General features: G+C 42.6%; 1 protein-coding gene across 1 annotated transcript in view; it reads left to right on the plus strand.

Annotated features, from left to right (window-relative positions):
* The window catches only part of tspan15 (tetraspanin 15), a 127,607-nt gene extending 118,113 nt beyond the window's left edge, over positions 1–9,494 (plus strand). The window contains exon 8 of the mRNA XM_052027514.1: positions 8,406–9,494. Coding sequence (XP_051883474.1) covers positions 8,406–8,585 — 180 coding nt within the window. The 3' untranslated portion in view covers positions 8,586–9,494. The remainder of the gene's footprint in view (positions 1–8,405) is intronic.
* The last annotated feature ends 859 nt before the right edge of the window (positions 9,495–10,353 follow it).

The following is a 10,353-nucleotide window of genomic DNA, read 5'->3' on the forward strand; positions in this document are numbered from 1 at the left end:
GACCATCGGAATCAGGCAATTGGGTCACAGTCAGGAGGGGGAAGGGGAAGAGTCAGGTACTAGAGAGTACCCCTGTGGCTGTACCCCTTGACAATAAGTACTCCTGCTTGAGTACTGTTGGGGGAGACAGCCTACCTGGGGGAAGCAACAGTGGCAGTGTCTCTGGCACAGAGCCCGGCCCTGTGGCTCAGATGGGTAGGGGACGGCACTAGTGATAGGGGGCTCTATAGTTAGGTGGGCAGACAAGCGATTCTGTGGACGCAGGAAAGAAATTCGGAAGGTAGTTTGCCTCCCAGGTGCCAGGGTCCTGGATGTTTCAGATCACGTCCAAGATATCCTGAAGGGGGAAGGAGAACAGCCAGAGGTCTTGGTACATATTGGTACCAACGACATAGGTAGGGAAAGGAATGAGGTCCTGAAAAGAGACTCTAGAGAATTAGGAAGTAAGTTGAGAAGCGGGACCTCAAAGGTAGTAATTTCCGGATTACTGCCTGTGCTAAGTGACAGTGGGTATAGGAACAGAATGAGGAGGAGGTTAAATGCGTGGTTGAGGGATTGGAGTAAAGAGCAGGGATTCAGTTTTCTGGATCATTGGGGCCTCTTTTGGGGCAGGTATGACCTGTTCAAAGAGGACGGGTTGCACTTGAATCCCAGGGAGACCAACATACTGGCGGGGAGGTTTGCTAAGGCTACTGGGGAAAGTTTAAACTAGAATTGTTGGGGGGTGGGATCCGTACTGGAGAGACTAGGGAAGAGGTGTTTGGCTCTCAAATAGAGGAAGCTAGGAGTAAGTACCATAGGCAGGTGATAGAGAAGGGACATGTTCAGACAGGTTTGAGATGTGTCTATTTTAACGCAAGGAGTGTTGTGAACAAGGAGGATGAGCTTAGAGCTTGGATCAATGCTTGGAGCTATGATGTGGTGGCCATTACAGAGACTTGTATGGCTCCGGGACTGGAATGGTTGATTCAAGTGCTGGGTTTTAGATGTTTCAGGAAGGACAGGGACTGAGGCAAAAGAGGTGGGGGAGTGGCACTGTTGATCAGAGATAGTGTCAGGGCTGCGGAAAAGGTGGACGTTGTGGAGGGATTGTCTATGGACTCTCTGGGTGGAGGTTAGGAACAGGAAGGGGTCGATAACTTTACTGGGTGCTTTTTATAGGCCGCCCAATAGTGAAAGGGTTATTGAGGAGCAGATAGGGAAGCAGATCCTAGAAAGGTGTGAGAATAACAGAGTTGTTGTGATGGGAGATTTTAATTTCCCAAACATCGATTGGCATCTCCAGACAGTGAGGGGTTTAGATGGGGAGGAGTTTGTTAGGTGTGTTCAGGAAGGGTTCTTGACACAGTATGTAGATAGACCTACAAGAGGAGAGGCTGTGCTTGATTTGATATTGGGAAATGAACCTGGTCAGGTGTCAGATCTCTCAGTGGGTGAACATTTTGGTTATAGTGATCATAATTCTATCTCCTTTACATTAGCACTGGAGAGGGATAGGAACAGACAGACTAGAAAGGCGTTTACTTGGAGTAAAGGGAATTATGAGGCTCTCAGGCGGGAAATTGGAAGATTAAATTGGGAACAGATGTTCTCTGGGAAAAGTACAGAAGATATGTGGCAAATATTCAGGGGGTATTTGTGTGGAGTTCTGCATAGACATGTTCCAATGGGACAGGGGAGTCACGAGAGGATACAGGAACCGTGGTGTACGAAGGCTATAATAAATCTAGTCAAAAGGAAAAGAAAAGCATACAAAAGGTACAGAGAGCTAGGTAATGTTAGAGATCTGGAAGAGTACAAGGCTAAAAGGAAGGAACTTAAGAAAGAGACTAGGAGAGCCAGAAGGGGACATGAGAAGTCCTTGGCAGGCAGGATTAAGGAAAACCCCAAGGCGTTCTACAAGTATGTGAAGAGTAAGAGGATGAGATGCGAAAGGATAGGGCCTATCAAGTGCAGCAGTGGGAAAGTGTGTATGGATCTGGAAGAAATAGCAGAGGTACTTAATGAATACTTTACGTCAGTATTCACTACGGAAAAGGATCTAGGGGATTGTAGTGGGGACATGTAGATATTAGAAAAGAGGTGGTGCTGAAACTTTTGGAAAGCATCAAGTTGGATAAGTCACCGGGACTGGATGAGATGTACCCCAGGCTGCTGTGGGACGCGAGGGAGGAGATTGCGGAGCCTCTGACGATGATCTTTGCATCGTCGATGGAGACGGGAGAGGTTCCGGAAGATTGGAGGGTTGCGGATGTTGTTCCCTTATTCAAGAAGGGGAGTAGGGATAGCCCAGGAAATTATAGACCGGTGAGTCTTACCTCAGTGGTTGGTAAGCCGATGGAGAAGATCCTGAGAGGCAGGATTTATGAACATTTGGAGAGGTATAATATGATTAGGAATAGTCAGCATGGCTTTGTCAAGGGCAGGTCCTGCCTTACGAGCCTGATTGAATTTTTTGAGAATGTGACTAAACACATCAATGAAGGGAGAGCAGTATATGTAGTATATATGGATTTCAGCAAGGCGTTTGATAAGGTACCCCATGCAAGACTTATGGAGAAGGTAAGGAGACGTGGGATCCAAGGGGACATTGCAGTGTGGATGAAGAACTGGCTGGCCCACAGAAGGCAAAGAGTGGTTGTTGAAGGGTCGTATTCTGCGTGGAGGTCGGTGACCAGTGGAGTACCTCAGGGGTCTGTTCTGGGACCTTTACTCTTCGTGATTTTTATAAACAACCTGGATGAGGAAGTGGAGGGGTGGGCTAGTAAGTTTGCGGATGACACGAAGGTTGGGGGTGTTGTGAATAGTTTGGAGGGCTGTCAGAGGTTACAGAGGGACATAGATAGGATGCAGAGTTGGGCTGAGAAGTGGCAGATGCAGTTCAATCCAGATAAGTGTGAAGTGGTTCATTTTGGTAAGTCAAATATGTTGGTGGAATATAGTATTAATGGTAGGACTCTTGGCAGTGTGGAGGATCAGAGGGATCTTGGGGTCTGAGTGCTCAAAGCGGCTGCACAGGTTGACTCTGTGGTTAAGAAGGCATATGGTGTATTGTCCTTCATCAATCAGGGAATTGAATTTAGGAGCTGTGAGGTATTGTTGCAGCTATATAGGTCCCTGGTCAGACCCAACTTGGAGTATTATGCTCAGTTTTGGTCGCCTCACTACAGGAAGGATGTGGAAGCCATAGAGAGGGTACAGAGGAGATTTACTAGGATGCTGCCTGGAATGCGGAGCATGCCTTATGAGAGCAGGCTGAGGGAACTCGGCCTTTTCTCCTTGGAGATGGAGGATAAGGGGGGACCTGACAGAGGTGTATAAGATGATGAGAGACATTGATCGGGTAGATAGTCAGAGGCTTTTCCCCAGGGCTGAAATGGTGGCCACAAGAGGACATAGGTTTAAGGTGCTGGGGAGTAGATATAGAGGAGACGTCAGGGATAAGTTTTTTACTCAGAGAGTGATGGGTGCGTGGGATGGGCTGCTGGAGGCGGATACGATAGGGTCTTTCAAAAGACTTTTAGATAGGTACATGTAGCTGAATAGGCACAGCTGAATTGTGCTGTAGTTTTTCTATGTTTCTAGGACATGGCTTTAGGGTGAAAAAGGAAAGGTTTGGGGGAACATTAGGGGGAACTTCTTCACTCAGAGAGTGGTGGGAGTATGGAACGGGCTGCCATCTGACGTGGTAAATGCGGGCTCACTCTTAAGTTCTGAGAATAAATTGGATAGATACATGGATGGGAGAGGTCTGGAGGGTTATGGACTGGGTGCAGGTCAATGGGACTAGTGAAATAAAGTTTCGGCACAGACTAGAAGGGCCGAATGGCCTGTTTTCTGTGCTGTATTGTTCTATGGTTCTAAGCATTTGGACAGGTACTTGAAAGCGCAGGACGCAGAGGGATATGAAATTAATGCAAGGAAGTGGGATTAATATCGATAGGCATGATGGTCGGCATGGATGCTGTGGGCTGAATGGTCTGTTTCAATGTTGGACAACTCTATGACTGTAAGGTTCCTTTGCTCCAGCCCTAACTTTCCTCAGAGAACTTTGCCTTATCTTTGAACTGTTATTTTCCTCTAGCAAGACCCATCTCCCTAAAGTTTCTAGATTTTGTTCAGACACTCCTTAAAATCCACATCATTGACAAAGTTATGTTATTGTCTCCTCCTTTAGCTTAGTGTCATATTCTTTGCCTGATTAGAATCTTGTGAAATATTGCAGAATGTTTTAATGCATTGAAAGTATACAAATCCAGGTTGTTACTTAAATGTGTAGACAGAAAGTTGGACATTTCCCTTCATGGGCCTCTGGATTTCTCAGCCCAGTCTTCCTGAAAGTTTGCAAAGTTTTCTCTCTGATAAAGCTACTGCATAAATGCACATTGTTTTAATATTTTCTGAGATTTTCTTAAACATGAGGTTTGTAAATTATTTGTTTCCAGGATTGTCTTATTCGATGAAAGGCTGTTACACAAGAAGTAGGAGTAGTAGACTATCTGCCCCTTCAAGCCACCTTTACCATTCACTAAAATCAGCGCCATTTCCCAGCACTATCTCCATATCCCTTGATCTCCTTAATGTCCATGTCCCTATTTCCTTACAACATTCAGTATATTGAGTCTATATTGCCTCGCAGAGCAATTTTTTCTGTGACCTATTCTCCCTACATCCCCATCAGTTCTACCCACCTACCTACAATTAACCTATCAACCAGCACATCTTTGGGATGTGGGAGGAAACTCGAACACCCGGAGGAAACTTCGGGATAACAGGGACAACATGCAAATTCCACACGGACAGCATTGGAGGTCAGAAATGAACATGAGACACTGGAGCTGTAGGCAGCACCTGCACCATTACGCCACCCACGTTCCTGTGTTTTCAATGAACGCAATGACTGAGTGAGCCTCCACAGTCCTCTAGAGAATTCCAAAGGTTCCTCAATGAAGAAATTTCTTCAATCTAGGTCCAAAGTGGGTTGCCCTTTATTCTGAAACTGATTGCCAGCCCTAGTCGGGGTAAACGTGTTCCCTGCATCTAGCCTGTCAAGCTTGTTAAGCATTTTGAACATTTTGATAAGATATCTTTATTAGTCACACGTACTGTACATCAAAACACGCAGTGAAATGCATCTTTGCGTAGAGTGTTCTGGGGGGCAGCCCGCAAGTGTCGCCACGCTTCCGGCACCAACGTAGCACGCCCACAACTTCCTAACCCAGACGTCTTTGGAATGTAGGAGGAAACCGGAGCACTAGGAGGAAACCCACGCAGACACGAAGAGAATGTACAAACTCCTCACAGACAGTGGCCAGAATTGAAACCGGGTCGCTGGCGCCGTAATAGCATTGCGCTAACCACTACACTATCTCCTTTCATTCTTGTAAATTCTAAAGAATGCAAGTTGCTCACCCTCTTCATGCAGCAAACCCACTATCCCAGGAACCAGTTGTGAACCTTCGCTGTACTCCCTCCATTGCATCTGTACACAGTACATCAGGTGTAATCTCACCAAAGCCCTGTCCAAATCGCACTAAAACTTCCTTGTATCAGATCCTCTCATACTATTCGCCCTTGTAATGCTTGCTACACCCGCAAGTTGGCCTTCAGTGATTGGTGCACAAAGACACCTAGGTTCCTTTGAACATTAATATAACCCACTGTCTCACCATTTAACAAGTTCTCTGCTTTCAGGCCACGTGCACCAAAGTAGATAACTTCACTTTTCTCCATGTTAAATTCCATCTGCCATCTTCTTACCCACTCACTTAGCTGTCCAAATTCCCTTGAAGCTACTTCCCGTCTTCCTTTAAACTCAGAATCCCACTCGATTTGGTATCATCAGTAAGTTTGTAAATATGACATTTGGTCCCTTCAAACAAATTGTTGACATAGATTGTGAAAAGCTGAGGGCTAAGCACCGACTCCTGTGGTACATCACCGGTGACAGCCTACAACCCTGAGAGAGACCCATTTATTTCTACTCTTTGCTTTCTGTCTGATAACCAATTCCCAATTTGTAGCAATATATTACCCCTAACTTCACGTCCTCTAAGCAGGTCATTCCTAAAATCCAAATATACCACATTTACAGGCTTCCTCCTTATTCTGCTAGTCACATCTTCAAAGAATTCCAACAGATTAGTCAAATGTGATTTTTATTTTGTAAATCCATGTTGATTCTGCTCAATTCTACTGTTCTTTTCGATTGTTACATCCTTCATTATAGATTTCAGCATTTTCCCTATTACTGATGTTAGGCTAACAGGTTGATAGTTCCCCATTTCTCTCTCCCTCTTTTAAGTAGTGGGATCACATTTGCTGCCTGGAAAATGATAGGAAGGAACAATTTCAGAATGTACAAAACCTTGGAAGATGATATCCAGAATATACCCCATATCTAAAGCCACCTCATTCAAAATTCTGGAATGCAAATCATCAGGTTATTGGAATATCAACTTCTCTAGCATCATTATTAGATTAATACTTAGTTCCTTATTCTCACTAAACCTTTGATTCTCTGATATATGTGGCAGGTTTTGTTTATCCTTTTCTCTGAAGACAGATAGAAGTGATTTTTATTTCCTCTGTCATTTCCTTATTCCCCCTTGTAAATCCTCTTCTCCCCGTCTGTAAGGTACCCACATTCATTTTTTACTTTTTACCTACTGATAAAAGCTCTTACAATCTACTTCTATAATTCTCACTACTCTGCTCTCATATTCTGTGTTGCCTTTCGTGATCATCAACTGAGCAATTTTATAACTTTATCAGCATCTTCCTTAGACTTAATAGTATCTTTAATTTCTCCTGTCAGCCACTAATGAATCACTTTTCCTGTTAGGTTTTTGTGACTTAAAAGATTTTTTTAACCTCGTGCATTGCATATTTAAATGCCAACCATTGCATATCCATTACTATAACTTTCAATGTCTTCTCCCAATCAACCACAGGCAACTCTCCTTTCATAACTTCATAACTTCCTGTGTGTAAATTTAAGATCCTAGTGTCACATTGAGTTTAAAAGTGATATAGTTCAATGTCAAGTGCTATTGTATTATGGTCACTTTTCCTCCACAGCCCATTAACAACAAGATTATCAATTAATTCTCCCTCATTGCACAATATGAAATTCAAAATAACCTTTTCCCTAATTGGGTCATCAACTTATTCATCTAGAAAAGCACCTGGTATTTCATGAATTTATTTCATGAATTCATCTTCCACCTATTACATGAAATTATATTCATCCAGTCCATCCGGATTGTTAAAATCTCCCGTGATTCTGTGTTATCCCTGCTACATATGATTTCCTAATTAATGTCACATCCAATATTACAACTAATATTTGGAGACCGGTAAGTAACTTCTATCAATGTTTTCTCCCATTTGCTATATCTTAGCTTGACCCAAATTGATTCTAGTTCTACATCGTGATCTGTCATTTCTCACCACTGTACTGATCTCCTTATTAATTGTGCCACACCATCCTCTTTTCCTTTTTGCCCATCCTTCCTAATGTTGAACATTGTGGAATATTTATTTCCCAGCTTTGGTCACCTCGTAGCCTCAGTTCCATAATGGCAATGAGATCATCATCATTTATTTCTATTTGTGGTGTTAATTCATTTATCTTGTTACCAATGCTGCAAGCATTCAGGTACAGCTCCTTTAAATTTGTCTTTTCAAATTCCAGACTTTGACCTTCTTTGCTGCCTATTTACTTCACTTATTATTTTTCCAACTTCCCCTCAGCAGCTCTTCAGTGACACCTTTGACTCAAGCACGAAGAAGGCAACATACCATCCTGGAATCACATCTAGAGCGACAAAAATATTTGTCTGCCGACCCAGCTATTGAATCCCTGTGCCCATCAGCTGAGTCTCATCCTCACTAATAACTTACAAACTATAAGCATGTCAGAAAAGACTCATCAACTAACTTACACCAATGTCACATGGTCAAACCAAAAGCCTGTATTGAGATACAGACCCTATTCTCTCAAGACAACTGCAATACAAACTAAACTATGGTCTCTGAACCTCCCATATTAAACTCCTAAGCAGCACTGGGGAGCTAGCTGACTTCGGTTAAAAGATTTTGCTTGTCTACATTTGCATTGGGTCCCCTCCTAACTATACTTGTTTACCTCAACTGAAACGGAAACCTCAAGCAGAAAGCTTCAAATCTACAAGGACACCTTTAAAAGTCACTAGATTTGATTACTAAATTTAAGATTAGCTTAAAGGTAAAATTGCACATGCTTATCATTTACTCTGAAGACTGTTGCAGTCTGAGGATCACTGTACACAAACCACAAGTACTATCTGAAACAACTATAAAACATTAAGTTTGGATATTATTGCCACTTTTCACTTGCTGCTTTGTTCTCTGCTGTTTTACAGTTTTTTGGGGTTCTGATAACTTGGCTGTATACCACCCGAGTGGAGGACATCATCTATGAGTACAATGCAGTGGATATTGGTCTGATGAGCGGACGGTCTTATGGACATCAAGGTGCAGATGTCACTGCATCAGGAAGAGGATGCTGTTGGTGTTTACCTAATCCTGATGATGTTGTATAAAACTTGTTATGAGGGGGTAACAACATAGTGTAATAAATGCTAAGGAGGTACAACAGTTCTATAACACTTTGTAAAGGTTCTGATAATCAAAGCCCGAGAGAGAGAGAGAGAGAGAGAGACTAGAGCAACAAAATCACAAATCTATATCTGTCAGATGGCTCAGGGATATAAAGAAAAACAATTTTGGAACTTGCAGCAAGTTTAATAGAGAATGAGGCATAATTTTCTATGTCAGTGAGATATGATAGAAACCACAATGAAATTGTTAAGATAGCATTCAAATTCTCAGATTTTAGTATAGCTGCATTTTCAGATCTTAGTATACCAGCATGTTTTGTGCTGCCTTGATTGATATCTTTCTGCCCTACTATTTTTTTGCAAATTCTTGTTCTTACTATTTACTGCAATGATGCACTATATTGTATTGGGCATTCAAAAGCCAGTAGTGAGATTTCCTCATGTTTTGGTGTAAGAACCAGCATGCTTCCCTGCTATGCTGCAACTTGGTGTTTGCTACCTCTCAATCTTGCTGCTGCCTCTTCAGTGTAGCACAGTGATGTTTGCCACACCCTTCCGTTCCACCACAAGGTGACACTAAACATTTCACAAATTAAGACAATATCAGAAAGAAGTAATCTTTCATAATTTTGGCCAGGGATGAATTGTGGATATGGGCTACCCTTGGTATTGATTAAATTTATATTTACAAAGATGGCCAAATTGCACCCATTCCTCCTGTGTAAGCTGTTAGCTTACATTATTCACCGACCCCTATCCGGTAGTTCTGGGTTTTAGGTTGCAATAATATAATGAAGTGCTGATACTGACAGGGAGTATGTGATTTTTTGGGGTTTTGAGTGGATATGTGTACAATTGATTTTTTTTAAAAAAATAAATAAGTGATTTTGCAAACATGAGCTCATTTTGTTCACTGGAAGCACAAAATTGGGAAATCTCAAGGAGCAGTTTTACTTCCTTTAAGTTGAATGGCAATTTCCCAAAATGTACAGCTGGTGAGGGCACCCCACAGGTTAACATTAAATAAGGACTGTGTCAGGGCGAATGCAGACGTTGAAAGTTTGATAATCTCCAACTTTTTTCCCTGGTTCCAGAACTGATGTAACAAAGTAGCCAAGAGTATTCTCTAAAATTAAGTGTTAACATTGTTTTATACCCAGCAAAGCCCCATCCCCATTCAGCCTGTTCCCAGGATTCTTGTGAAAAAGTTTTTAATTTAGTTTAAAAAGTTTTTAAAAGAGTCACAGAGTCATACAGCATGGAAAGAGGCCCTTTGGTCCATCTCATCCACGCCAACTGTGTTGCCCAGCAAGCTTGTCCCATCTGCCTGTGTTTGGCCCATAACCTCTCCTATCCATATATTTATCTAGATGGCCTTTAAATGTTGCTCATGTGCCTGCCTCAACCATTATTTTGGGCAGCTCATTCCAAATATTCACCGCCCTTTGCGTGAAGAATCTGCCCCTGATACCCCTCTTAAATCTCTCGCCTCTGATCTTAAATCTATGCCCTCTTGTTTTTAGCAACCCCTTTCCGGGAAAAAGAACATAGAACATAGAAGATGTTGTCAAGACTCTCTATGCCCCACATAATCTTGTATACCTCTATCAGGTCACTCCTCAGTCTCCAGGGAATAAAGTCCTAGTCTAGGCACCCTCTCCTTGTAACTCAGGCCCCCAAGTCCAGGCAACATCCTGGTAAATCCTTTCTGCACTCTTTCTAGTTTAATAACATTGTTCCTGTGACAGGG

This window comes from Pristis pectinata, chromosome 12 (genome assembly GCF_009764475.1).
Source record: "Pristis pectinata isolate sPriPec2 chromosome 12, sPriPec2.1.pri, whole genome shotgun sequence".
In the NCBI taxonomy this organism is placed as follows: domain Eukaryota; kingdom Metazoa; phylum Chordata; class Chondrichthyes; order Rhinopristiformes; family Pristidae; genus Pristis; species Pristis pectinata.